We start from the raw sequence: 26,243 nt of genomic DNA on the forward strand, positions 1-26,243 counted from the left end.
AAGTAGTGAGATTCAATCATAATGTTAAAATAAGCATTCATCTGTTTTTTGTGTTGTAACAAGTTGCAGTGAATTGAATTATAGTGAAATTAAAATATTCCTTGTTTTGCTAAAGACCCCCAGGAAGCCCCTCCAGGACCCCTGGGGTCCCGCCTTTAAAAAAATGACTGAACTAGAATACATCAACATCCCACACATTTGTTTAAACTCCTGTGGTTGATATTATAATGTGTGTATGCTTGTTTGCCACGCTTAAAATTTGAAAGTAGGCCTTGAAAATCAACTAAGTGGAGGTGAGATACGTGTGAGCTGTTATGCAAGTTTTCACTGTTTATATTTTACACCCTTACCTGACGCTCAGATCCAGCAGAGAGCAGACCGAGTGCAACAATACAATAAACTTCACATCCAAGATCAGCAGCATAATAAGCAAACAATGGCAAGAACTGCAAGGGTCAGAGCCACAGTGGCTCTGAAAATAAACCTGCAACCATACAGTGATCATGCAAGAAAGATACAAGGGTTTTTTGTATGCATAAGGAGCTGGCTGTCTCTAACACATGGTGCAGGGTTGAACAAATTTTCTTTGAAGTCTGATCCAAGGCGCCATTTAACTCTATCATTTATGCAAATGTTTTTGTACCACAAAAGCAAATCATCCCTTGTGGTTGCTGCACATGCCCTCACACAATCAGCATGTAGCATGCTTTATCTCTGAAAATGTAAATGCATCCGAGCACTTGCATGTTTCGTTTTATCTCAAGCCATTGCACATACGTTTTCAGATGTATGAGTGACAATGCATGTGTCGTGCTAAAAACATGAAATGCTCCACCTTATCATACAAAGTAGAGAACACTGCTGCAGGTTAACCCAGAGGCTGTTCCCATACTCTCTGTATGTGTGTGTGTGTGTGTGTGTGTGTACATTTACATAATTTTGCAGTCGGCAGCCCTATAGTAAGATAAGGTTCCCAGCAACTCTCTGATGTTACTCACTGTTTCTGTTTGGTTAGTGCTCACTTGCACACACACACACACACACACACACACACACACACACACACATACACACATAGACACACAGAAAGACACACACAGGTTATCAGAACACACAAGAGATAAATAAAAAGTGGAAAGTTCAGCGAAAGCCAAGGTCATGTCAGATGTGTAACAGTATAGTTGGAAAAAAACAAAACAAAAAACAAACAAAAAAATCTACTGAAGTAGAACAGCTGGCACTGCAATCCTTGGCCTTGGTTTTCTTTGGCTCTTATCGTGATACTATATTGCTTCATCGTCTGTGTGTGAATGCATGACATTTTTGTGTTAACTTACCTTCTTCACACACTGTAACAGCCTACTACAAGGTGTGCTTTGGACTGCATACACATTTCTTGAGCGGCTGCATACCATCAAACACAGGGAATCATGCAAATGCAACTGTGAGAAAACGGTTATGCAATCTGCAAGTCAGTAATCTGATTATGAGTTCTGAGCACTTAAAAATAGTATTGTATATCAATACAAACTGCCAATAGCTTCTTGAAACAATCTTTACTCCCAGTTAGTGATAATGACCATATTCAACTTAATGTTATAAATGCTAAACAGGAACAACAAGATGCTCATGTTCATTTTTAACTGTTAATTGTGGATTTAGGAGAGCATGGTAATCTAAAGTAGCCCAAAGGTAATCAGATTAGACAAGTAAGTATGGGTGCTCCACAGATTCCATAACTGAGTATAATTTGACAGAGGCATACTAAAAGTAAGTCTCTCTCTCTCCCTCTCTCTCTCCCTCTCACTCACTGCAGAACTGCGGAGGAAAAGGGAGGGGAGAGCATCAGAATTGCCGCCACGTGCGCTCAAATGCCTGTTTTATTATAATGACTCCTTCTCGATTGGTCCAACTGGAAAACACGGTATTTATATACGCCATCGGATTGGCTGTCGGCTCCGGGTCGATAGTGAACGCATTGCAAATCTTCCAGACAAGGAATTCTGGGGCGTCTAGTACTATGAGAAAGTAGTGCGCGGTGCATAACGTTTTTACGTCGTTTTTTCGCTTACAAACCGGAGAAAATGATATTACGTGCCGTGTTGTTTCACGCAGATGTAGATTTGGCGTTGCGCTGGCGATTTCTGCGCGTTAGAACAACGAAAGTACCGACTGTATTGGTGGCGGAGGGATATCTCCATCCCACTACGCGTCAAAATATTGGCTTGGGGAGACCGCGCCAAAGCTCAGACAGCGGCCACTCTTCAGGATAATAACACACTGCGGAGGACCTTTAAACGCACTATACTGCCGCTACGGCTGCTGTATACATCGGACTATTCGGTTCTTTTTTCATTATTTAAGAGGACTGTTCTCGTTGAAGCGTACGAGTCGAGATACATTATTCCTATTTCATGCCGGTTTTCTGGAAACGGTGTACGACTTCACGGTCGTGACACGACTTTGACGGGCGCGGTGCGGTGGAGTTGGCGCACTGGACTGGATATATTATTCGCCTGCAGCCAAGACGGTCCGCACCACCACGACCTCCTCCTCTTTTGCGACTGAATTATTTCTTTTTTCCTACACTGTATTGGCTTGAAGTTTATTCTCACGAGTGAACAAGGATTGTTTACGCCGGCTCTGTGCTTGAATATGTTGCTGTCAAAGTTTGGTTCATTTTCTCACATTTGCAACCCTTCGAGTATGGACCATCTACCGGTGAAAATACAACTCCAGCCTGGTAGGTTGCTATCTTTTACGTTACGTTAAACGGATATCTGTAACCCTAACAAGCGAAAAGTGACTTCTTACTACTGCTAACAATTAAACCCGCTAATGTGAACACGCAGTTTTAACGCGTAAGACGCCGATTGCTTGGTAAATTTGTGGATTGGGAGCACAGCAGCTGACCGGCTCCGAAAGCTAACTAGCTACTTAGCTAACGTTACTAAGCTTGACCTCGCTGGTTTGTTGTGGAAAGCCTTGCGCTTGCTAACTCTGCTCGTTTTCCTTCGCAGTCAAAGTGGAGAAGGAGCCTTTCGAGAAGGTTTACCAAGTGGGATCGGTGCTGGGCAGCGGGGGGTTTGGCACAGTCTACGCCGGTAGCCGGATTTCTGATGGCGCACCGGTAAGGACGTGGATATGGGAGTCGGGGGGTTGTGTTTTGATCTTGCATGTGGCGCCATCAAGCCAGAACACGAGCACTTTGACGCCGTGAAATACACTGTGGTTTTCCTTGAACGCTTATTTACGTTTGTTTACCTTTCTTATCTCGCAGGTCGCGGTGAAACACGTCGCAAAGGAGAGGGTGACCGAATGGGGCACAATTGTAAGTACTATTCCCGATCAGTGCGGTTTGTTTTGGTTTTCCCTCGGCTCATGGGTGGGGGGTGTCGATGTGCGTTTTAATGGAGGGGGTGGCTGTGCATGTTATTTTAAAAAGAAAAAAAGAAAGAAAAAAAAAAAAACATTAATTCATTTTTCCTCCCTTTACGCAGAATGGAGCGATGGTGCCTTTGGAGATCCTCCTGCTGAAAAAGGTCAGCTCGTCGTTTCGCGGAGTTATCAAATTGCTGGACTATTACGAGCGGGCTGACGGCTGGCTCATCGTTATGGAGAGGCCGGAGCTCGTCAAGGACCTTTTCGACTTCATCACCGAGAAGGGCGCCCTGGACGAGGAGACGGCTAGGGGCTTTTTCCGCCAGGTTTTGGAGGCGGTCAGACACTGCTACAGCTGCGGTGTAGTACACAGAGACATCAAAGACGAAAACCTACTCGTGGATCTACGCAACGGGGAGCTCAAGCTTATTGACTTTGGCTCAGGGGCGATTCTCAAGGACACAGTCTACACCGATTTCGATGGTAAGCAGCAGCGACCACCCCGCCTCCTCTCACGTGAATTGCACTTACACAACTGCTATGACTCGGATTTTTCATCCTCACACTTGATTTTATAAGCTGTTTTTTAGCTGCTCTGAAAGATGAGTAATCGTGTAGGCTGTGTTGTATTTGGTTAGACGACTTGCCCTTGATGCTCCGCTGTGCTATATTCAGATATGGAGGCGTTCACCAGGCTGTGACGCAGTGGTCTGTTTTTGGTCGAGGGTTTTCCCTGACGAGGGTCTCACGACTTATCGCTCTTATCAGTGTTCATCAGTGTTCCCAAAATGAAAGTTTTCCCCTGTTTACTGGAATGACGCGCATGTTATCAGTCACGAGATATGATTCACATCCCCTGACGTGTCTGTGTTGTTTATAACTCTCCATTAAAGCATTATCCTAGCCTGAGTTCTTTTTATGTTTCCGGTTGTTATTATTATTTTTTTTTTTTGTTAAAATCTGACTCAGAGGCGCAGTTTATGGGTATTAGGTCAGTGCCACGTAACATCTGTTTGTTGTGAAACCGGAGTCGGCTGTTCACGTGATGGGCTCACATTGCGCTTTTTTGTTTGGTATCCAAGTTCCTCCTTCCCGGAGGGAGGGGGCAGCAAGGGAGGGAGGGAGGAGATGCAGGCAGGTCACCCAGTTTTCAGTGTTTTGTGGCTAAAGAAAGAAGGAAAGCATTTCTAGCATGACTCAGGCATTTTAGACACAGATGCACTAATCATTCTCTGCTTTTTTTCTGTGGAGTCTCTTGACTGTTCCCAGATATTAGTCAGCAGTCACGAGTGCAGATGCCCTCCCAAAGCCTTTATAAACTACCCCCCTCCCCTCAGTATACTAAATGTCACAACACACAAGCTCATCACCCACCCCTCTCCCCCCTCTCTCTGTCTCATCTAGGTACAAGAGTGTACAGCCCACCAGAGTGGATCCGCTTCCACAGATACCACGGCCGCTCGGCAACCGTGTGGTCGCTAGGCGTGCTGCTATACGACATGGTGTGTGGAGACATCCCCTTCGAGCAGGATGAGGAGATCCTCAGAGGGAAGCTCTACTTCAGGAGGAGGATTTCTGCTGGTAGGTCAACTGAGATAGCACATGTAACCAGCACAGAAAACTTCACTTTATTGCCCTCTAGCCACAGTGACTGGTACATGCCCAAATTCACTGGTCACATTCACTATTTGTATTTTACCCATCTGCTAGATTTTCTCCATAATCATAGGGGATAACTTGCCAACATGGCAAGTAGAGATGTTTACCCAGCAGCAGGCAAAATTTTGAGAATTTGGCTTGAGTTTACTTCCCTTCCTACACAGCAGTCATGTTGCTTACACAAGAGGAGTTACTCAATGAAGGATTTTGGTTCCTATTACGCTGGCTGGCTGTGATGCCTACACCCTAGGATTTTGTAGAGCCATACAAGCTGTTTGGGTCAGCTGATCCTGAGTCATGTAATCCAGCCACAGACAGACAAACAGTACTTGGCCAGTTCTCCATTCAGGCTGCTGAGTGAACCTCTTGATGCTCATCATTGTTACTGTCCCCTCTTCTCTCCAGAGTGCCAGCAGCTGATCAAATGGTGCCTGGCCTTGCGGCCCTCAGACCGGCCCACCCTGGAGCAGATCTGCGACCACCCCTGGATGAGGGCAATAACAGAGTCCCCCAAGTCGTCAGAGGAGCCCGCCGCCGGTGACATCCGCCTCAGGACCATCGACACAGATTCTTCATCAAGCACAAGCTCCAGTAAAGAGAGCCTCTGAGGGTGGAGGTGGCGGACCCAATAGACATTCTGGGAAAGATGGGGTGGGGCTGTCAAGGGGTGGGGACGGAGGGAGTGACATGGACTAAAGGCCAGCAGCCTGTAGCCCCAATGGCCTGTCAGTGGCCAGGGGCTTAACTCAGCTGGACCGGCAAGAAAAATGTACTTTAATTTTCCTCTTTTGTAGGGAATTTATAATTTATTACTGTTTGTTCTTCCTTATCTTATTTCTCCCCCTCCCCAGTTTTTTTTTTCCAATTCATTACTTGTTTCCTAATGGGGAACATTTTGCTGTTTGGGTGGTCTTACCAGCACTATTTATTTTAACCCCCTCCCCCCCTTATTTTTTATTTTTTTTGTATTTTATTCATTTTGTTACAAGGCTGGTAATATGCAGCTGGCAAGGCCCTCCTATTCAGACATGGCTGCTCTCATAGAGCTTGGAGAAACCCTTTTATTTAAATGTTTTAATTTTGATTTGGAGTGCCTTTTTTTGGAAAGCTGCTTTTGTGGGGGCTTTCGTCAACAACTCTGTTTTTGGATCGCCCACGGCCCGGCGGCTGAGTAGACCTTGCCGTGATGGAAGCAGGGCACAACACAATTTTTCCCTCTCTATCACTGTAAGCCAACCAGCCGCCAGCCGAGAGGCTAAGATAGCATTAGCTAGGAGAGGAGAAGGAGGTGGGGGCTCTTCTGACAATGGAATACTTGAAATACACTCGACTCAACTCTGTGTCGCTCTCTTTAACGCTGCTCACTCACTCTATAGCCTGAACAGGTGTTTGGAAACTGGATCCTGTCTTTTCTGAATGTCTCTACAAAACGTCAACACACACAAACACACCTCCCCCCACCCTTTTCTCCCTCTCTCCCCCCACCAATGCCTGTTGCAGGGTGTGTGGCCCTCTTGACTTATCTTCTTTTCTTTTTGCCTCCCGCCATCTCACCGCTTAACACTACATGGCCCCCGCCCCTGGCCTCCCTCAGGGTTTGGGGTGTGAAATGCACAATCAATGCAATATTCATGGACTCAGTTATGTTTTTTTTTTCTTTTTCTTTTTCTTTTTGAATACAAATATTGTACAGTGTGTATTTTTTTGTGTACATTTTTTTCCTCCCCATTTACATTTAATTTATTTGTAAACATGTAGACATTCCACACTCTGTGGCTATTTATTTATTTATTTCTTGTCCATGCTTAAAATCCCCCACCCCCAAAATTCGCATATCTTTTCTTGGCCTTTTGTTTGCATTCCTGTAACTATTTTTACATTTCGACATGAGTTTTTGAGATGTGGAGGATGCACTGAAGCAGTTGTCGATGTAAAACGGAATAAAACAAGGTTTACTTAAATTTGAAAGTGCATTTGAATGTTATTTAACTACTCTTAAAGTCTGTTGGTAATGTTGAATGGCAAAATATTGGGAAAAAAAAAATCCATCTCTGTTTTTGGGACACATCTGTACTGTCAAATCCATTTGAGTTTCATGGAAAGCTAGACAGCAGGTGGAGTAGAGCTTTCGTATTCAAGATCTTTCAGTTTAGCTGTGTGACTTGTGGCTGTGGAGGATGGATATTGCTATTTTTTGATACAAAAGTTTCAATTAAACTCCCTTTTTTTTGTACAGAAATCGGTCTGTGGTGTTTCATTGATCATTTTGAACCTGACGCACACAAACATACATCAAGAATGGTCACATTTGTAGCTTAACTGTACATGTCTCGCTCCAAAATTATGTTTATCATTTGAAAACAGCAACACATACTCTTTAAAAAGAATAACCCCGGTGTAAAACTGTAATTTGAAGTCCTTAGCTGGCAAGGTTATAGCACATTACTGGTTGGATCATCTAGATTTTAGAGATACTGAATAGTCAGCTTCAGAAAATGATATTTCCCTTGAACTGCATATATAACACTTAAGAAATCAGCCCTTCATTCGCCGCCTTGTACAACATCTTATAAAACCCCCAGCATATGATACCCATCATCTCGTAGACAGCGCTCCCTCGGGAGGCTGGGCAAGGCTAATTTACATGTCCAGTGCAGCATGTGTTAAGGGTCCCGTTCATTTACACTGCCTATAGTAATAATCACAATATTGTTACACGTGACATGACAGTCGGCGTGGTCGAGGCAAAACATCACAGGAGCCATTAACAGGATGACAACCTGCAGAAACCACGGGGCTAATAAGAGACAGATGTGTCTCGAGGGCCGAGGGAGGAGAGGGAGTGATGCTGGCATGACGGAGAGAAAGAGAGTAGGGACGTTATGCATCGTCACACACACACACACACACACCTAAACTATAACTAATTGCTTTTCCATTTTATGCCTCCTGCCTGCCTACCTACCGTACAATAACAATAACATAAGTCATTCCATTATTGGACTCAGAAAGGCCATGAGTAACAGGGGCTGATGACGTGGTGTGTGTGTGTGTGTGTGTATCGAGGGTTTCCAGGAAGCAGGAGCCAGTGGAGTTGGAAATAATGTTTCATTGGGGAGGTGCTGCCCCCTCTGGTGAGTCAGGGGTCCTCTGCTGTCCTGGCAGCAGCTCCCAACACATAAACCAAGAGCTTTTTACCTGTAATCACATGCCACTGCAGCTCAAAGTGTTGCCCACACTAAAGCCCATAAACCGACATTGTAAAGCAGCTTTTTCATTTGCTTTATTCGGTTATTAGAGGGAACAGGCGGCAGCTGAAACATCAACACGTCTCAATAATATACAGATGCCTCATGCCCTCTACGGCTTGTTCCATCATAATGTGCAGCATATAATGATTCATCCACATAATGACAAGCATGATAACAAAAGCGCTTCACTATGGAGACAGACAGATCGTGTTTGTGTATAGAAAATACGTCTATATTTTGGGGGGAAATGACTCATTCAGCAATGCATCAGTTATTATTTCTGCAGATTCAACTGTATTGATTTGCTAAAAATAAATAAATAGAGTGAATGAATGCTCAAATCCTTGACAGTTCATAAAAAACCTATTATTAAACAATGAGTAATGTTACAGAAACTCAAAAAAGATAAACTGGTGAATTGTGGATTGATGTAAAATTTAGAGTTCAGATTATTAGTCATAGGTTTTTATCCTTATAGTGTAATGGATGCTCCATGTTTGACATATCGGCTCCTTAATGAACGCTTCCACAGGACTGTTTGTCTCCAAGATGAAGGAAGTGTACCTGATTTTGAGCGGCGATCCAAAACTGAAAAATGTTTTGAAGGATGCACAACAACTCAGGGTTTTTTGTTTTTTTTTCAGACTCATGCCAGTGCTCTTTTCCAGCCCTCTGCCTCGCTAATGGGTGGAACTATTTTCTCTCTGTGTCACTACGCCACAGCTCCCCTCATCGCTGTATGTTTGCATACACACCTGATAGGTGAAGCCATTGCAAGTGATACAGACACAAAGTAGTTCCACCAGTTCACAAGCAAGTCGCTCATTCTCGTGACGGGAAAGAGGTTGACGGGTCAAACTCGGAGGATCTGTTAGACTTGCAAATACCTCTATATGGGTAAGAACGTGAAGTATCGCTGTAAGCTAAAAATTCACACCCCTACTCCACACCTTTGCATAAAACGTCCGCTGTTGCATTAAATACACTCTCAATGCAGATTTAGACGGTTGGAGCGACATGAGCGTTGTTGGCCTCTCACGGGAAACACCCCTACACAACCTCATGCCGAAAATCCTTACTTGTGTGTAAAAAGTCATCTTGATGGCTCACCCGGACGCCTACACACATCCAATTAGTGTTGACTGGCTGCTTCCAATTCGACCGAAATGGAGACATATGGGTACTTGAGGACTTCATAAGACAGCTGGTCCCTAAATCTTCTCAGGGATCTAATTCACGATGAAGGGATTGATTTATATGCTTGGGAAAAAGGAGTAGGCTTTCCGTTTTAATTACCCCTGGAACATACATTTCTGCTTGATATATCTAGCAGATGCAACAAACTCCACATGCTCGAGAAATTTAAGAAATTTAAAGCCGCAATGCCAAGTTATCTTGACTGACAAAAGCATTTATTTGGCTATATTCACCTATGTTCTTGAATAGGTGGATTAGTACACGGATAACAAGCTATTTGTACTCGTGTTAACCCTTCATAACTCAAAATGTTGGCCTGTTTTACTCCCGCACTCAGGAGCAAACTGCATTCGTTTGAGAGAAAATGAGAGACGCCCGTCAGCCCTGATATTGAAATATCACAGCGTGAATTTCATCGTGGAAACGTGTCCTGCAAGCTTCACAGCCCTGCGCCGTCCCGTAATAAAAGATAGAGGTAGAAGTGATTATGTGATGTCAGTCTCAATATGTTAACATCTGTGTTTCTGTGAGCATCCGGGGTAATCCCACATTGTCTTTGTGTCTCCGGGCTTTTGACATGCAAATGACCTGCAACTTGTCTTCATCAGGAGCCCCTTCTGTTTCGACCGAGGAACGAGGGAGGCCCCGTCCGCTCTCACCATGCGGGGCTCATGCCAAGCTGTTGTCTCCCCCCGTTTAGGTCCAATCCCACAGGCTGGTTAATATCATCCATCACTGTCATTTGGTTAAACCCCATAAAGATTCCACAACTTTGTAGAAGTCTATTAAAAGATCATACGCCGCCACCAATTAAGACAATGTTTGAGCAATTCAGGTCCAAAAGGGGTGGAAAAAAAAAAAAAAAAAAAAAAAAAAAAAAAACTCTGTGTGGTGTTCATCAGCCGTTATTTCTTAAATCTCAGAGGAAACAGTGTGTCAAAGTGTTTTTGTAAGAGGATTTTTCAACCAATGGCTAAATCTGCCTGCTTACCTTTAATTGAGTGCCACCGTTTGTTTTAATTTTCTGCTGTCAATCACTTTTGTAAGAACATTTTAGGACTTTTATCATCAGTAAGAATTGGAATGAAGTTTATTGAAGTGGCACTGGACCCATATTGCAGTTATTTTATCCTGAATTTGATAGACGGTTGCTTTTGATTGTCCTTATTTCACTGAACTGTATTTAACACCAAACACAGCAAATTTCCTCGACATGATATCATCTATTTCCTTTCAACTTTCTTTAAAAAAAAAAAAAAAAAAAATCTGCGTGCTCCTTTCATGGATCCACTGTGCAGATTTACTCCTTGATTACTTATGATGTCGTTCAGTGCCTCGATCTGTCATTTCGGTGGAGAGCAAATGCCACCTCTTGACTAACACGCAGTCCTACTGTTTTTAACCAGCCTCTTTAACGGTGGACTCGTTAGGATACGCTGTGAATCATGGCTGCTGGTGCTGCAAAAAACATAAGGAGATGATGATCTAGTGCAGGGAATGGAAGAAAAAGAAATGCTAACGTGGTGAACAGGGCTGGATGGTGCAAGTGTTTTGATATTATTACTGAAGGCAGCACTTTTTGATAATGATTTTACAATGATGCTTTTTTTTTTCTTCCTATACCTTTGTTTGCTGAATGCTGATTTTCTTTTTCATATTTGAGAGAGAGGCCTGAATTCTGTAAGAGGAACGAATCATTTTGAGGCTTTTTTTTTTATACCTTTCAAATGCTTTTGATGCCTTGAGATCACTATTGATTGCAAACCATAGTGGCGAGTACTCAGTTTCATCTCTGAGATCAATAAAGCTCATCTCATCTTCACTTACAAATGATATTTAGAGGATGCACTGACTTACATTTTTGTTTATTTATTTATATATGTTTAAGTATTTTTCTTATATTTAACCATTCAGTAGGGATGCAGAGCTTTACTGTATTTCTCTGTATTTTCTGATCAAACGTGCAGGCGTGTTAGGGCCGTCGGTGGTGGCGGTCGTAGATGGCAAGTCGACAGACACGGAGGCAGATGCCAGATGGACCCTGGGCCCGAGGGCCCCGATGGGCGCAGATGGGTGGGTGGGTGGCACACACACACACACACAGGCGGCACAGACTGGAGCGCCAGCACCATGACAAGGGAAGGGGGGAGGAAGATCACACTATAGGCAGTGATACTACACTCTAGACAGTACGTATATGTGTGTGTGTGTGCAGGCTTGTGTGTGAGTGCCGGAATCTTACCCCCCTTGTGAGTGCATGTGGTCTTTTGTATGCATGAGGTGAATGTGTATACATACTGCAGTCTGTGTGTATGCATACATGCTGTGAGTCTGTGTTTGTCTATGCATGCTTTTTTTTAAAGATAATTTTTTGGTATTTCTGCTATATTTGATAGTTATAGTAGAGAGAGGGGGAGAGAGAGAGAGAGAGAGAGAGAGAGAGAGAGGCAGGAAAGGCAGGGGAGAGAGAGGAGATAGCATGCAGCAAAGGTCCTGGGCTTGGCTTCAAACCCAGGTTGCTGCCTTAACAAGTGGTGCGCGCTCTACCAGGTGAGCTCCTGGCACGCTCCCCCGTCTACATCTCCGCATGCACTCATGCACATGCATACATCACCCACATGCACGAGCACACACATCCCTCATGATAAATTGCAGCACTTCGCCCATAACTCATCACCGGGAACTATTTCCTGGAGAACGCTGTCAAACCGTATCAGTCTGCTTCTGACTTTCACCTCTTAGGGGCGGATGGATACAGTTTGCCAGCGTTCTTTGGCAAAATCATCCAAAATCTTTGCCTCCAAGAGGTGTGGATTGTGTGGAGTATCCTTGTTGTTGTCTTCGGAAAGAGCAGCTGCGGTTGAGTTGTTCACATTGGTATATTTTGGGCGGTTTGAGCTCCACAAAGGAATACCCATCCCGCCACATTAACACAATGGGCCTGATACAATGGGGTAAAGGGAGACAGGGAAGATGATCGATTGCATTCCCGCCCGCTAACTTTATCATATTTATCTATTTATTTATTTATTTTGCATAAGGCCTCTGTCATAAACCATTTACTTGTGTTGTGTATTTACATCAGGTGGGAGCAGGATGCCTGGCTGCTTACCCTGGAGGCCTCCTGCTCTCTTTTACCCAGAGCGGAGCCTCCGCAGGGATTTTCCACTGGTCTGCACGGCTCAGCGTTCAGTACGAGCCGTGCCAGAGAGGAGTACCTGGCCGCCTGGCTGGTGGGAACCTGCTGCCGTCACCACGCACCGTGAAGGAGCTCATTGTTCTGGGCCGACAAGACGTTGTGTGTCTGCTCTGTAAACATGGAGGCTGGAGTGTGTTTTTTTTTTTTTTTTTCATGAGCGAGTGGCAGAGACTCACCGTGAGACGCGTGAGAGGAAGACAGGGAGATCACACAAACACATCATTTGTATCGTGACATCAGATATACACGTGAATATAAACACACACACTCTCACACACACACACACTCACACACAGATCTCGGATTTAATAGAATCAACCCCAGTTAGTCCTGAGCACCTCTGTTGCCTGGCTCCACAACAACAACAACAACCACAGGTCTCAGCAGGTGGGCCTGGATGACAGCAACAGCTTAATATTCCCAGGTCAGAGCACTCATCATATCACCTCTCATGTGTATGTGTGTGTGTGTGTGTGTGTGTGTGTGTGTGAGAGAGAGAGAGAGAGAGAGAGAGCGAGCGACAGAGTCACTCAGGAATGGAGAGAAGGCCAAGACAGAAATGAGAGAGAAGGATTAGACAAGATAAAAAAAAAAAGAGGGAGAGTGTGTTTGTGTGAGACAGAAAAAAGATATAGTTATAGTCTGTTTGCAAGCTTGTAATGTGATCAAAGGAACCCATTGATCCGGTGCTGATTTTGCCCCGCAGCTGTTATCTGTGTGTCCGGCATGATGAGAAGACTCCTTTCTGCCGATGAAAACAGGAAAGTACCTTGGGGAAATTTTTCGCCCGTGACGTCATAGCTTGTTCATCAATAATTTCTTTGCAATTTTCCTGTACAAGATTGTTGTAAATGATCGGTAACCTGAAGCAAACCGTACTTCAAGTCAGCGCTCGACTCTTTGATCGGCTTTCATGAAAATAAACGAAAACCAAAAACCACTGTAGGCGCCATACAAGTTGAAACGATGCTCCAATCATCCCTTGTTTAGCAAGTTGATAGCATTTTATTCAGTATGCCTGAAACCAACATGGTCAGTATTATCATTTTAATATTTTATACTCTCAGTGGATTATATTATATATTGCAAAAACGTATCTGCAAAATGTCAGCTTTTCTGAAAAGCAGCATCATTTGTTGTTTGATCAGTGTGTTTTGGGGTTTACCCAAAGTTAGTTCAATAATGGTAGAAGCTTCTCCGCCAAATGGAGGACCATGTAATCCTTTAAAGTGAAAAAAGCAAAAAAAAAAATCACCAGAAGTTACAGGAGAAGTTATGAGGTTTCCACACACAGTCATATGGGCAGCATGCTAACTTATGTTCAATAGTCGAGTGTAACTTTAAGTGCAAATGTAAAGAACGTGGCAGCACTTAGCCTACATTGAAGATTTCATACCTCCGCTTTGATGTGTGTGCTCAGAGTGTGGGACTTAACGCCGACTTAATGCATAGTTGAGATTTTCGGGGCAGGTGCATGACATAGGCCCTTTTACCTTGAAGTATAAAATGCATTTTAGAGGTTATGCCACACAGCAAGAGGATTGTGGGATTCGTTTCCAGGTTGGATGGCCTCGGGCTTTTCTACAGCGTATAGAGCCTGTACGTGTTCTCCCTGTGTTCACACAAAGTTTCCTCCAGGTGCTGCATGCTCTCCCTCCAAAGTCAAAAGACATGCAAGTCAGGTAGAATGGAGACCTGAAATAATCCGTAGGTGTCAGTGTGTGTCTGTCTACCTTCGCTGGACCGGTGATGGACTGGCGACCTGTCCACAGTGTTTCTTTTTCTGCCAAATGTATCATGGGATAGTCCTCAGCCCCCTGGAACCCTGACCAGAAATAAGTACGTGGAAAAAAAAACAAAAAAAACAGAGAGGAATGAATGACTGAATGTTCTCATGGTTGATGCTCTGCTGGTCGCTGTCAGTCAGGCATTGTTGCAAAACCTCGGTTCTCAAGCATTTCACTGCACTCAGGACAGCTCTGCAGCTATCAAAAATTCATAACCTGAGAGAGTGCAGATCTTGTCTACAATGTCCCTGGACCTGTAAAAATGGATGAGTGACTGCGCTCTTCCACTGATGCGTCTCTCCATCCGCGCTGAGGTGTCTTTGTGCTCCTTGGTGACTCTCTGGTGTCAGCTACACTCTGTCTCTTTTTATGCTATAGTAGCTCAGGTCACCGAGGACAGCCTGCGTTTCAGATTTTGGGGAGGTCCCAGATTGATGTAAAACGATCAAATTCAGTGATTTCGAAATCCGGTTTTAAAGTGGAGATAACATCTGGCCCTTTTCCACACACACAAGAAAAAGTTCCAGGACCAAAGTTTCTAGGTCTTGCTCTTGGAAAAGCGTTCAAGCAAGCGCCATAAGTTCTTGTGTGTTTGCCTTTCCAGCTCACTCCAGGAACAGTGAACTACATGCAAATGATGCAGAGGTGTCTCGTCATTCTTGTGTGACTGACAAAACTGCAAACATGGAAAATGTCGAAGGCTTTGGCACAGCAGTGACTAATCACTAGTCACCCTGTTCGCATTTGTGCTGCTTGTGTCATAGAGCTTATCCACCCTGACCGAGTACTACCTTGGCTGCAGGGGCCCAGGAAGTCAACCCCCGGGGCAAAAAGAAGGAACCAGGAATCTTCACAGCTACTAAAAATACTTTAAATATTCATCAAACGTCTGCAAACAGCTTATACAGCATAATGGCAATGCAACCCGAACAATGGCACTGTGGGGTGCAAAAGTTCAATGTTGACCTCGTTATCTCCTCTAGATTTCTAACAGGCAGTATTTTCTTAGTTACACTGGCAAGCAGAGTCTTCCAACAGAGCCTTGCCACAGTTCAATAATTTGCCTACAGTACATTTGAGTTATGCTGCATGACGTCTTTGGTGGAATTGGATGGATTTTTTTTTCTTTTTCTTTTTTCTTTGCTGTTAAAAAAAAAAAAAAAAGATGTGATGGACAGTCCAGCCCTCTTGCGACCCTGATCAGTAAGAAGTACATGTTGAAACACAAACTCTGTGGCTGGAGGCTGATCTGGAAACACAATAGCTGAGCAGGAACTGTACTGTACTGTACTATTCCTTTAAATATTTGCATATTTTGCATCTGTGATCAAGGAACGAGGTAAAATCCTCAAGGTAAACCAATATTTGTGAACTTTGCATCTTGACTTCCTTACAGGTTGAGGTTCAGGCGCAAGTAATCCAGCCTGTAGCTTAAAGAAGAGATTTTTTTTTCCATGTAACCAAATGGTGCATGGACTGTCCTATACTCCGGGAACAGGAGAAATGGCTTTGCAAAAATGAGTCTGAATATCGACTGTAAAGAAAAGTGTAGGATAATAATCTATCTCCATTATCTATTGTTATCTCATGCATGCCTCTCTCTCCTCTGTATAGCAATGGGATGTATAATGTGTGAAGCATTCCCAGCCAACAAGTTCAGAGAATTGTAATATTCAGTGACAAGGCCAGTAGGTCTGCGCTCTGCTAAGTGGAAAGAATATAGGCCTCTATGCCCCTCGGTCAATAAACTGGAATTCAAAAGGCTTGCTGTAGTTTCTGGGCCAGTTTATCTGCACTTGGACTGTAGGTTATGTTGAAAAAAAAAAAAAAAAAAAAAAAAAAAAAACAGAAGCCACATGAGGCCATGTTTTCAATGCAGTGCCATAATTGGCTGTACTCTCTCAAGGGCAGTGGTCTTTAAACATCTTCTTTTCTTTTTTTTTAAACTGTGGACCTACATTTCCAAAGCATTTTTTTTTATTATGACCCACAACTGATTGTGCAGGCTATTGTATAGGGCAATCAAGTAAACTCCATCCTGTTATTGGGCCACTTATATTCAAGCCAATGTTATTATTTTTTTCTTTCTCTGACAACCTGAACATTGCCCCGGGATGGCTTTGGCAAGACAGTAATTTTAGATACCAATTTCTTCAGAATAACAGGACTCATTCTCTTGTGACCCACTTTTGGGCCCAGATCCCCTCCAGATCCCCTTCTTTCAAGAAAAAAAAACAACAACTAACAAACTCTAAAGGGTTGTCACAGTACCTAAAACAAAGGCCTACTATCCTCTCATTTCAACTGAACAAATATCACCATGCAGTAGAGGGACAGTTTACACAAGCAGGGCTCTGATTACAAGCTGTGAGAATGGCAGGGCATTCAGCCTCCCATTCAGCACCATCACTGCTCAATGACTATGATTAAAGGGTGCGTGTCCACCGCAGGTATGTAACAACCACTTCAGGCTGAGCCTCGCTCCCCTCACTCAACCAGGAATGTATGGGAGCCGCTCGGAAGGGGAGAAAACTACCAGTGTGTGGGGAAACTGCTTATTCATTTTGGTCCCCCCCTCTACGCTTCCCGCACGACCACATAAGCTCACCATCCGGCTGCACTTTCACCACCGGTTCGGCCTGAGAATATACGGCTGGGGAGGACCCTGGGAATCCATGGCAGAAGATGGAGAAGAGTGACACACACACTTGTATCTGGCTGAATTTTTTTTTTTTTTTCCCCAAAAGCAGGCTGGTGAGAAGTTAAATTGAGAGCTCTCTACGACTCTTAAACCAATGAGATTCATTATTTTCAATGGCGAAAAGGTAAGAGGAAGAGATTTGAGCCACATTTGAAATGATTCATGGTATTCACTGCTGCAAAATGAATGTAAGTTAGTGTTGTTTTTTTTTTTTAAATGGATGCATAACAGCTGAACTCGTCAAATGCTTAGTCTAGACAATATAGACATCGCACAACATATCATTACAGTTTGCACAAAGAAGAGAATAAACCGAAAAGGCTTTGAATGTCTGCACCGCAAGTGCAAAGTGACAGATTGAAAAGAGGATGATTGTCAGGGCAAAAAGTGAGCTTTGTGTGGCAAGCACAGACACGCGGCAGCAAAAACAACACTTTGGATAAAACTGGAGTGGAATGAGAGATCTGAGAGATGAGGGAGAGACTGGGGGGAAATGAAGTCTGGAAATGAATACCATTCTTTCTGTCAGGTTGGAGGAAGAGATGTCCCATAGCAACAGGGAACTGTGATGTGTGAGTGTGTATGTGTGTGTGTGTGTGTGTGACCCAGTTAGCCAGGTCGATGTTTCCAGATGGCAGTGTCAGTGCTATACTGCTGCTCTCTCTGTCTTTCTTTCTCTCTCTCTGACTGACACAAGATTTCATAATGTATAGATTTATCATGTTATGTATGTTAGATCCTCTCATTGATTTGATCTCACTTTAATCATTTTTCTGACTTGACACTTACTGCCCTCTACCCTTTGCCTGACAGTCCCATCGGTGGGTTCATCACTGTGGCACGGCTGCGCTTCATTCAAACCCACAGAACTTCACCTAAAGCGTTGCAAAGAGCAGAATTTTGATATCAAAGTCATAAATTTATGAGAAAAAAACTCAAATTAATGAGAAAAAATGGAAATTCTGAGATGATAGTCACAAATTTATGAGAAAAAAATGGAATATGTATATATATTTTATTCTATTCTATTTATTTATTTATTTATTGGCCCCCCTATTTCAAGTCATCAAAACACAACAGCGCTGCTGCTTTAAGGAAAACTAATGTGGATGACTTTAACATGGAATATGGTGTGAAGAAAGTTTAAGGCTATGAGAGTTTTTTTTTTGTTTGTTTTTTTTTTTTTGGAATGAATGGTATCCAATGGCCGGATAAAAGGCAGGAAAAATGACATATAGGACTTCCTTCCATGGGAAAAGATCAGCGGAAATGTAAAGTACATCAATGGGGATGCAACAGAACACATGAAGTCTTACTTTCCAAAGCTATCAATAAAATATATATTTAAGCTTGTTTCACTTTTTAATCAATATGCTGTGCAGAGTACGACTGGCAAACCTAAAAAAAACATCCAGGGCACACTGTTTATTATTGTAAATCAGCAGCCAGGTTTTTAAATCAGACTTAGCCATGTAATAATAAAGGCTTTTTAACTTAAAAATATATTTTCCATTGATCCAAGGCTCTCTAAAGAGCGCCTGATTCCTGTTTGCCTTGATTGAAGACCCACGCCGCACTGCTAATCCCCTCTATTCTCCTATCTATCTGTGTTGGATTAAAAGTCATCAATCCACCGTTCAGCATGTCAGTATACCGAGGCATCAGTCTGCAGTACACTTCTGATCCAAAGTTTTAATATCCCTCAAAAAATTACAGTTAAAGAATATTTTTTCAGCTTTTTAATACTTGTTTTTCTTCAAATTGTCACCATCTAATTTGGGGAAATGGGAAATAAATTTATACATGACATAGGTATCCACTGCACTGTTGCAGATTAACCACGTTGCAAATGTCATTATGGCATATCACCAAAATTTCCAGGTGAGGTGTGTAGAGGCTGAGCACCGAGGCCCGGGGTCTGACTCAGCCTGCCTGCATGTCGACGGCACCATTCGCCATGCCGTGCCTCCTCTTTTGAAAAAAAAAAAAAAAAAAACAGGCCGTCATGGAACATCTCCGGAACACTGTGACCCCGATGCAGCACCGGCGTGTCACGACTCAAACCCCCAAGGAGCTGGATCACTGACGAACACTCCTCCTTCCTCAGGCATCGCTCTCCCTATCCCCCTCTCTCTCCCTCTCCCTCTCTCTCTGTGTCTCTCTTTCTTTCTCTCACTGAGCCCATTCATTCACCAGCCTCTCTCCTCCTCATTCATGATTCTAACCTCGCTCGCTGCCCACCGCGAGGCACCGACGGCAGCTCAAAAACAGAGAGAAACGCGTCGAGAAATGCCTCTGTGGTTTACTTGGTGTCTCCGCCTGTGGCAACGACGCAGACAAACGTGTAAAAGCACCACTCACTTCCATTAATTCACAGAATGACTCTGCAAGAGGAGTGATTATCATGTGGGCCTCAAAGTACAGTATCTTCTTTTGGGGTTGTTGTTTTTTTCGCTCTCTTTTTCTCTCAGAGTTGTTTGCTACTGTTGATAGTTAAGTCATCTTTTCATAGATGCCAGCGATAGCCCCGGGAAACATTTACATAAGAGGCCAGCGCTAACATGAGAACGTTCCCACCCCGAACAATGCAGGTCAGGGACGAGCCAACAGGTTCTGGGAGTTGTCATTTATAAACAAAGGCGTCCTTCTCCTCTCCCACAGTGTTTTTGTTGCTGTTTTTTTTTTTTTTTTTTTTTACAGGAATGCTTTTGTTGCGACTCCATCGCTTTTTAACCTGTAAAAGTACTCCTCCTCCTTCTCCTCATCCCTTCTTCTGTTTTTTGTTTTTTTTTTTTCGGTTGTTTATCTCCTCCTCTCCTTGCCTTTGCATAAAACACACCCTGATCACGTAATTTGTTTTTCCTGCTTGAGAAGAATACCAACCAAAACTGACAGACTTGACTTTATGTGTTTTGTTATTTAAAAAAAAAAAAAAAAAATGATACAATATAGCAATTTTGGGGTTTAGTGTGTGTGTGTGTGTGTGTGTGTGTGTGCATATACATGTGTCTATGTTCTCATCAGTTAATGGGCAAATTGGCCAGTCTCCCAAAACCTTTCTGCATTCCTCTAAGTTGTTCAAATGTGAGCATATCTGTCTCTGTATTCCCTCAATGTTTTTTTAAATGTTCAATTATTTCAGATATTATTTACCTACCATGTTCTGTCAGATTATGCATTTTTGATAATATGCCAGAGGACCTGTGCATTGTGGGCATTGTCCTTTTTTATGTTGAGGGAACATGTAGGATTGTGTATGTTGCGAATGTTGAAAATGTTGTTTATGCCATTGCTAACTCTGTTATGCTTTATTTTTAATGTTAATGAAAAGTTTTTTTTCAAATAGGAGAGTATGTTTGGAAGCAGATTGACCATAAACGCCATTTCAGATATTATTTACTGAACATGAGTTTATACATTTTTTAATGTTAAAAAGGAATGGAAATCTTGTTTTTTATGTTGAGCAGGCATAAGATGGAGGGAACATGAGGCTCTTCTCAGTTTACAAAAATCTCAGATTCACCGAGGGAACATAGGCCCTTGGGTAGTCTCTATAAACAGACTCTATAAATATATATATACATGTACAGAGTCTGTAGGTGAGGGACTTTGAAAGAGTTTGGTATTGAAACACTCTGGTTTCCATTTCTGTTTCCGTTGTAGTCTGAGTAGCTGCCGTTTGTAGTCGGAGAGGTTTTTTTTGCAGGTAAACAGCGAGGCGGAACAAAGAGCCGGAACGCATTGGCAGAAATTTCATCTGGACCAGAAACACCGACATGAAGTATCGATGTCTGTGTATTGTGTGGGGAAACGTTCGACTCGGGTAATAAAAGAAACGGAAGCAGAAACAGAAACGGTTTGCGACTTTTCTTTCTGGCTACATCGGAAAACCTGAAGATTTTGCTGTCATTCCCAGAGGTTAAGACAACATCAGATGTTGTATCTGATTGGTTTTGAGACTGGCCCGGCCTAGAAATATGGACAGCTGTGTGTGTGTGTGTTGATGTGTGTTTGTGGTGTTTTGACTGTGCTTTGATATGGGGACTCTGCTTGAAGTCTTCCCCGTCTTTCTCCTCTTCCTCTCTTATGTTAACCAGAGAGTCTATCTTTTCTTTACTCCTTCCATCTCCTCTTTCTCTTCCTCATGCCCCTCTCTCATCTTCTCTTGGGGCTCTAATGAGCTTCTGTGCATCTTTTTCCCTAATGTCCTCCTCCCTCCTCATGCTCCTTCTCCGTTTTTCTCTGTTTTCCCTACCTGTCTTCTTCACTTGCCCTCCTCTCCTCCTCGTCTATTCCTCCTCATATCATAAAGTGTGTTAACATCTCTGCGAACCACTATCTCATCCTCCTCGCTCCTCCCCGTCCTCCTACTCCCCCTTGTTTACCTGTAGGCCTGTTGTCATGGTGATGGCTGTGGTTGTCACAGTGATCAAGTTACAACTAGGACAGCCAGTTCTGAGAAAGGGGAAGCGAGGGATTCCCGATAATAAACCACCTTTGTTCCCAAAAGGCCATCTCTCACTCGCTCGCTCGACTCCATTCCCATAACACATGTACACAAGCACAAGGACAAAACAGACACACATGCAAAGACGTCAGGCACATGTGTGAGGGCACAGGCACATGCACAGGCACATGCACGAGCCCTATTCAGAGGGGACCGGTTTCCCAAACGAAATTTGAGCTCCGGTTACTAACATGGGATGTTTCTAATTTCCCCTTTGGATGAGATCAAGATCTTAGTAATTTCTCCCCAATATTACAGAGATGGGAGTGGCTACCTGAAGCTGTCAGCACAGTCATCCATATGAGCAAGCTCTCTTCTTAGAAACTGTTCGAGCCTCTCCGTAACAGCAGAGCGTCAGACGTGGTCAGAAAGGTGTGATTGTTGCACTTCAGGAGAATTCAAAATAAAAATAGGCCCTACGGTATTCACTTTTGTGAAAACATCTGTCTTTTGAATTCCATTCATAGGTTTCTATTTGGATGGGGTTGCATTTATCAGAGAGCCTTCGAGTTTGACAAATAACCCTTGAACACAGCACAATAGATTTCATTTTTCTTCAAACACCTATTTTGTTCGTGTGATCATTTAAACGCCGCCATGTGTGTTAGAATGAGACGTTTTCAGGATGTCAGAGTGAAACAGACACAACAACCGCGGTTCTGCGATTTCTGAGAAGTGTGTGCGCTGTGCCATTCACCTGGTCTGAGCAGGTGGTATTGGTCCTTTCATGCCCAAAATGAATGGGCCAGTCGATGAGTATTTCCCAACATGTAAGCCAGGCAGGTGAACCAAAAGCCAGGTGGAAGTTGAGTTTTGCCGGGCGGACTGCTCAGCCTGTTTGTATGAGAAACACTGGAGCATGGCTGGCTTACAATACAAGTAAGTGTGTATGAAAAATGGACGGAATGATGAATGGATTGTTGCATGCCAGATCTGACTCCACTTTATTACTGGGTGTCTGATTTAAAAAAAAATAAAATAAATAAAACTGTCAAGCTTTGAGTAACCGCTATCAGGTTTTTCATTATAAATGTTTCCTGCATGGATCGTATGCTTGATTCAGGCAGCAGTCCAAACAATGAAGCACATGAACGACTCAGTGGGGACTGCCCAGACGCCGGCAGAACCGAAGAAGCTTCTTGGATGAGAAACGAAACGTCTTTGAGAATCCAAAACACAGTCCAGTTGACCTCGACTCAACTCTGTGTGGATAACCATGACCTGGATGACTGAGAACCAATGCAAACACCATTACTCCAGAACTACACTGCAAAAACTCAAAACCTTACCAAGATTATTTGTCTTATTTCAAGTAAAAATGTCTTATTTCTAGTCAAAATAAGACATGATCACCTCAGAAATAACTTGTTTTTAGATGATTTTCACTTGTTTCAAGTGAAAATTTACTTGAAACAAGTGAAAATTAGCTTGAAACAAGAAACAAATTTTGCCAATGAAACAAGCAAATTTTCACTTATGAACAAGTGAAAATCGTCTAAAAACAAGTTATTTCTGAGGTGATCATGTCATAAAATGTATTATTGTTATTATCATTATTATTATTATTATTATTTTGACTAGAAATAAAGACATTTTTACTTGAAATAAGACAAATAATCTTGGTAAGATTTTGAGTTTTTGCAGTGTAAAGTGTCCACTGCATTCATTTGGTTAAGGTTTCCCCAGGTTACGGTTCAGGTAGACAGGGTTTGCAAAACTCCAGCAACTCCAAAGTGCGCATTTTCGCAGCCATGGGCCTTCAACGCATCTTGATGGGGCATTTTTTGGAATAAATAGGCTATCAAACTAATGGGCTTTCGGTTCAATGGGACATTTTTCGGACTATTGGTGTTTGGGAATAGCAGGCTGCTGGACCAATGGCGTGACGCCCGCACAGCGTGCCGGGCAAACTGACACATTTACGTATTTGATGCAATGTATGATATTCCAGGAAGTAGCGTTTGTTTTCTTTGACTTTGTCTTTGTCTTTGTCTTTTCATAGAAGCAAAGTCGGCCAGTTGTTCTTATTTTTATTCCAAACAAATTGCAGTTGCTGCTGCTGGAGATGTAAAATGCATCACTTTCCCTGCACCAGATGATCCTCCCTCTTGGGATAGACCTACAGCAGGTGTTTAGAGCAACAACTGTAGAGGCTTTCATGTAGTCGGTGTGAGTTGAATCACTGCTGCATTGTACCAGCTGGTGTTAGAGACTTCTAATGAAATCAAAATGTATCACCAGCAGTTTCACTGTAATACTTTTACCCATTATTCACCATTAGATTGTTGGTCACTGTCAAATATGTGTGTGATAGAGAGGTAGAAGGAGGGAAAGGGAGATGAAGAAAGAGCTTGCCTACATCATATAAAGCGGAGGGAAAGAACAACTAAGCCGAGGTCAGTGTGTCCGCTCTCTGTAGCGATATATTTTCATTTGCACGGCTGAGTAGAAGACGCCACTGTTCCTCTGGCTAAGCTGCAGCCGAGCGAGAACTCCCACAGGCTTTTCTGAAACACAATGTACCACAGGAAGCCGAGATGGGTAGCCAGTGCTTCAGTTTTATAGGGAGTGAGTGAGTGCAATGCAGTATAACCTGCAGCGGGGAACTCAGATGTTGGCCAGAACTAGGTCACACCACGCCGTCATTGCAAACTCAACATACAACAGGAAAGTGGAAATACGGTTGCAGAAAGGCCTTATCCTGCACCACTGATTACAACCTACTTTCTCTGTCTTTTTTTGCAACCTTGACATTTTCGAAAGATACTGTGACACGCAAAAGAGACATCAGATTTGACACAAGACATGAACTCCATAGTTATCGCGAACAATTGCTTTTGATGCAGTTTTATGAATGTGTTGCTTCCTGATGTCTGAAGGTCTCTCTGTTGTTCACTCCAATCAAAAACAAATTATAAAATGTAAAGGAAATGCGCAGTGAGAGACGGAAAAAAGTGGAGAAAAAACAATCAGGTTACTCTTGTCATCATCCATCCATGCATTTCATGACTTAGTGTAGAAAAAAAAATAGTTTATACAAATAAAAAGTGGTGGCACAGTTCTAAAACAACTGCTGCACAAAATTAACACAACCAAAACGCTCAGTTTTTCCTGGATACTACAACACAGTGTTGATGTCCATGTGTTTGTCTTGTTTACTAACTACCATGAGAAAAAAGTCAAACAACTCATTTACAAATTTAAAAAAAATGCACATTTTAAATTGAATCGATATTTCTTTTAAGATATGACAGGCAGTGTGTCATAACTACCAGCCGGACGTTAGTATATTATAGTCTGAGTCAAGTCCAGTTAGAATGATGTGTTATGGCTTGTTTGTAAAATTAGCTTCAGGACTTGGCACAAATTGCTCAAAAAATGCTTTCGGTCTCATTGCAAACACTTTGTCAGTTTGTTTAGCGCTGACTTTCCTCACATCTGAGCTCCTGCTGATCCTGCTGATCCTGCTGATCCATGACCCGGGCCGACACGTTCCCAATAATGTCATTCAGCTGGACGACCTGGCCGGTCATGATCTTCAAATTCCTCTTTGTGTGTGTGTGATCTCATCCTGAAACAAACAGAGATTGCAGGAAGGAAAAGGGAAAATGAGAGAAAAACAAAAAAGCATAGTATGTGAGGCAGACAAACAAAACACATCTCGTTAAATGATTACAGCCCATAGGCGAAAAGGCAGTGTCAGTGGAAGACTTGAGCATTCTTTTAAAATGATCAGGAAACAAAGAAGAAAAAAACACACTGATACATGCCAAACTGAAACCCTTTCTGTGATATATCGTTTCATAACATTAGATCATCCCAGGGTCATATTTTTTCTGTATTTCTGGTAACTGCTGGTACAAACAGTGGCAATCCGACACAGTGGTGCGATTAATACTGGCAGCCCACATCGGATTTGGCAGGATGGGTGAAAAGAGAACACGCTCAAACAAATAAACTTTAAGTTCCGCGTGAACGGCAGAGATCGCATATCACAAATGAGCCCTTAAGCCCTCGGTTCAACCATACACAAACACATTCACGTATCTTTTATAAACAGGCTGTATCTTTCACAGAAACATGGAATGATAAACCTGAGGTGATGATTTGTTTTCCAAAATGGTCGTGGCCTTCCCTCTCAGTGAAATCTAGCGCCTCATTTGGGGACCCTGATCGATTTAAGTCACGCTTTTCTTTTTTCTTATTTATTTATTTAGTCATTGTTTATTTATTTATTCATTCTGCAATGCAGTTTCCAAGTATGAAATGAAAGAGGGAACTGTGGCCACAACTAGGCTACGAAAGTGTCAGCGGATCAATATAGCCGTCTTGAACACGAGGAAGGATAGTTTGTACATTTTCATTCTTTATGTGAGGCTTGTTTTCAGTTTGAAGGCCGTATGAGGGAATAGTCAAACTAAAAATACCTGTCTGCGGACACCTTGCTCTCTTGTTCAGGTGCCAGTAAACAGAGAGAGATGAAGTAAAAGACAGAGAGAAACAGAAAGAAGTTGTGAAAAAGCTGGAAACCCAACCAGAGAAAGATACTGATGTGGGTGTT

At 42.9% G+C, this 26,243-nt stretch overlaps 1 protein-coding gene across 1 annotated transcript; it reads left to right on the top strand.

The window, feature by feature from the left end:
• The first annotated feature begins 2,232 nt into the window (after positions 1–2,232).
• pim3 (Pim-3 proto-oncogene, serine/threonine kinase) lies at positions 2,233–7,275 on the top strand. The gene is made up of 6 exons (XM_030046056.1): positions 2,233–2,743; positions 3,021–3,130; positions 3,281–3,331; positions 3,501–3,864; positions 4,786–4,962; positions 5,446–7,275. Exons 1-6 carry the CDS (start codon positions 2,656–2,658, stop codon positions 5,646–5,648), a joined length of 993 nt encoding a protein of 330 aa, XP_029901916.1. The 5' UTR covers positions 2,233–2,655; the 3' UTR covers positions 5,649–7,275.
• Positions 7,276–26,243: the final 18,968 nt, after the last annotated feature.

Source organism: Myripristis murdjan, chromosome 23, assembly GCF_902150065.1.
Source record: "Myripristis murdjan chromosome 23, fMyrMur1.1, whole genome shotgun sequence".
Taxonomy (NCBI): domain Eukaryota; kingdom Metazoa; phylum Chordata; class Actinopteri; order Holocentriformes; family Holocentridae; genus Myripristis; species Myripristis murdjan.

What these genes read in the sequence shown, in the direction of transcription:
- pim3 (XM_030046056.1), top strand. Translation starts at nt 2,656, where the DNA reads ATGTTGCTGTCAAAGTTTGGTTCATTTTCTCACATTTGCAACCCTTCG. An exon ending in TGACCGAATGGGGCACAATT is followed by an intron (nt 3,332 to 3,500) that starts GTAAGTACTATT and finishes CCCTTTACGCAG; the next exon opens with AATGGAGCGATGGTGCCTTT. An exon ending in CAGGAGGAGGATTTCTGCTG is followed by an intron (nt 4,963 to 5,445) that starts GTAGGTCAACTG and finishes TCTTCTCTCCAG; the next exon opens with AGTGCCAGCAGCTGATCAAA.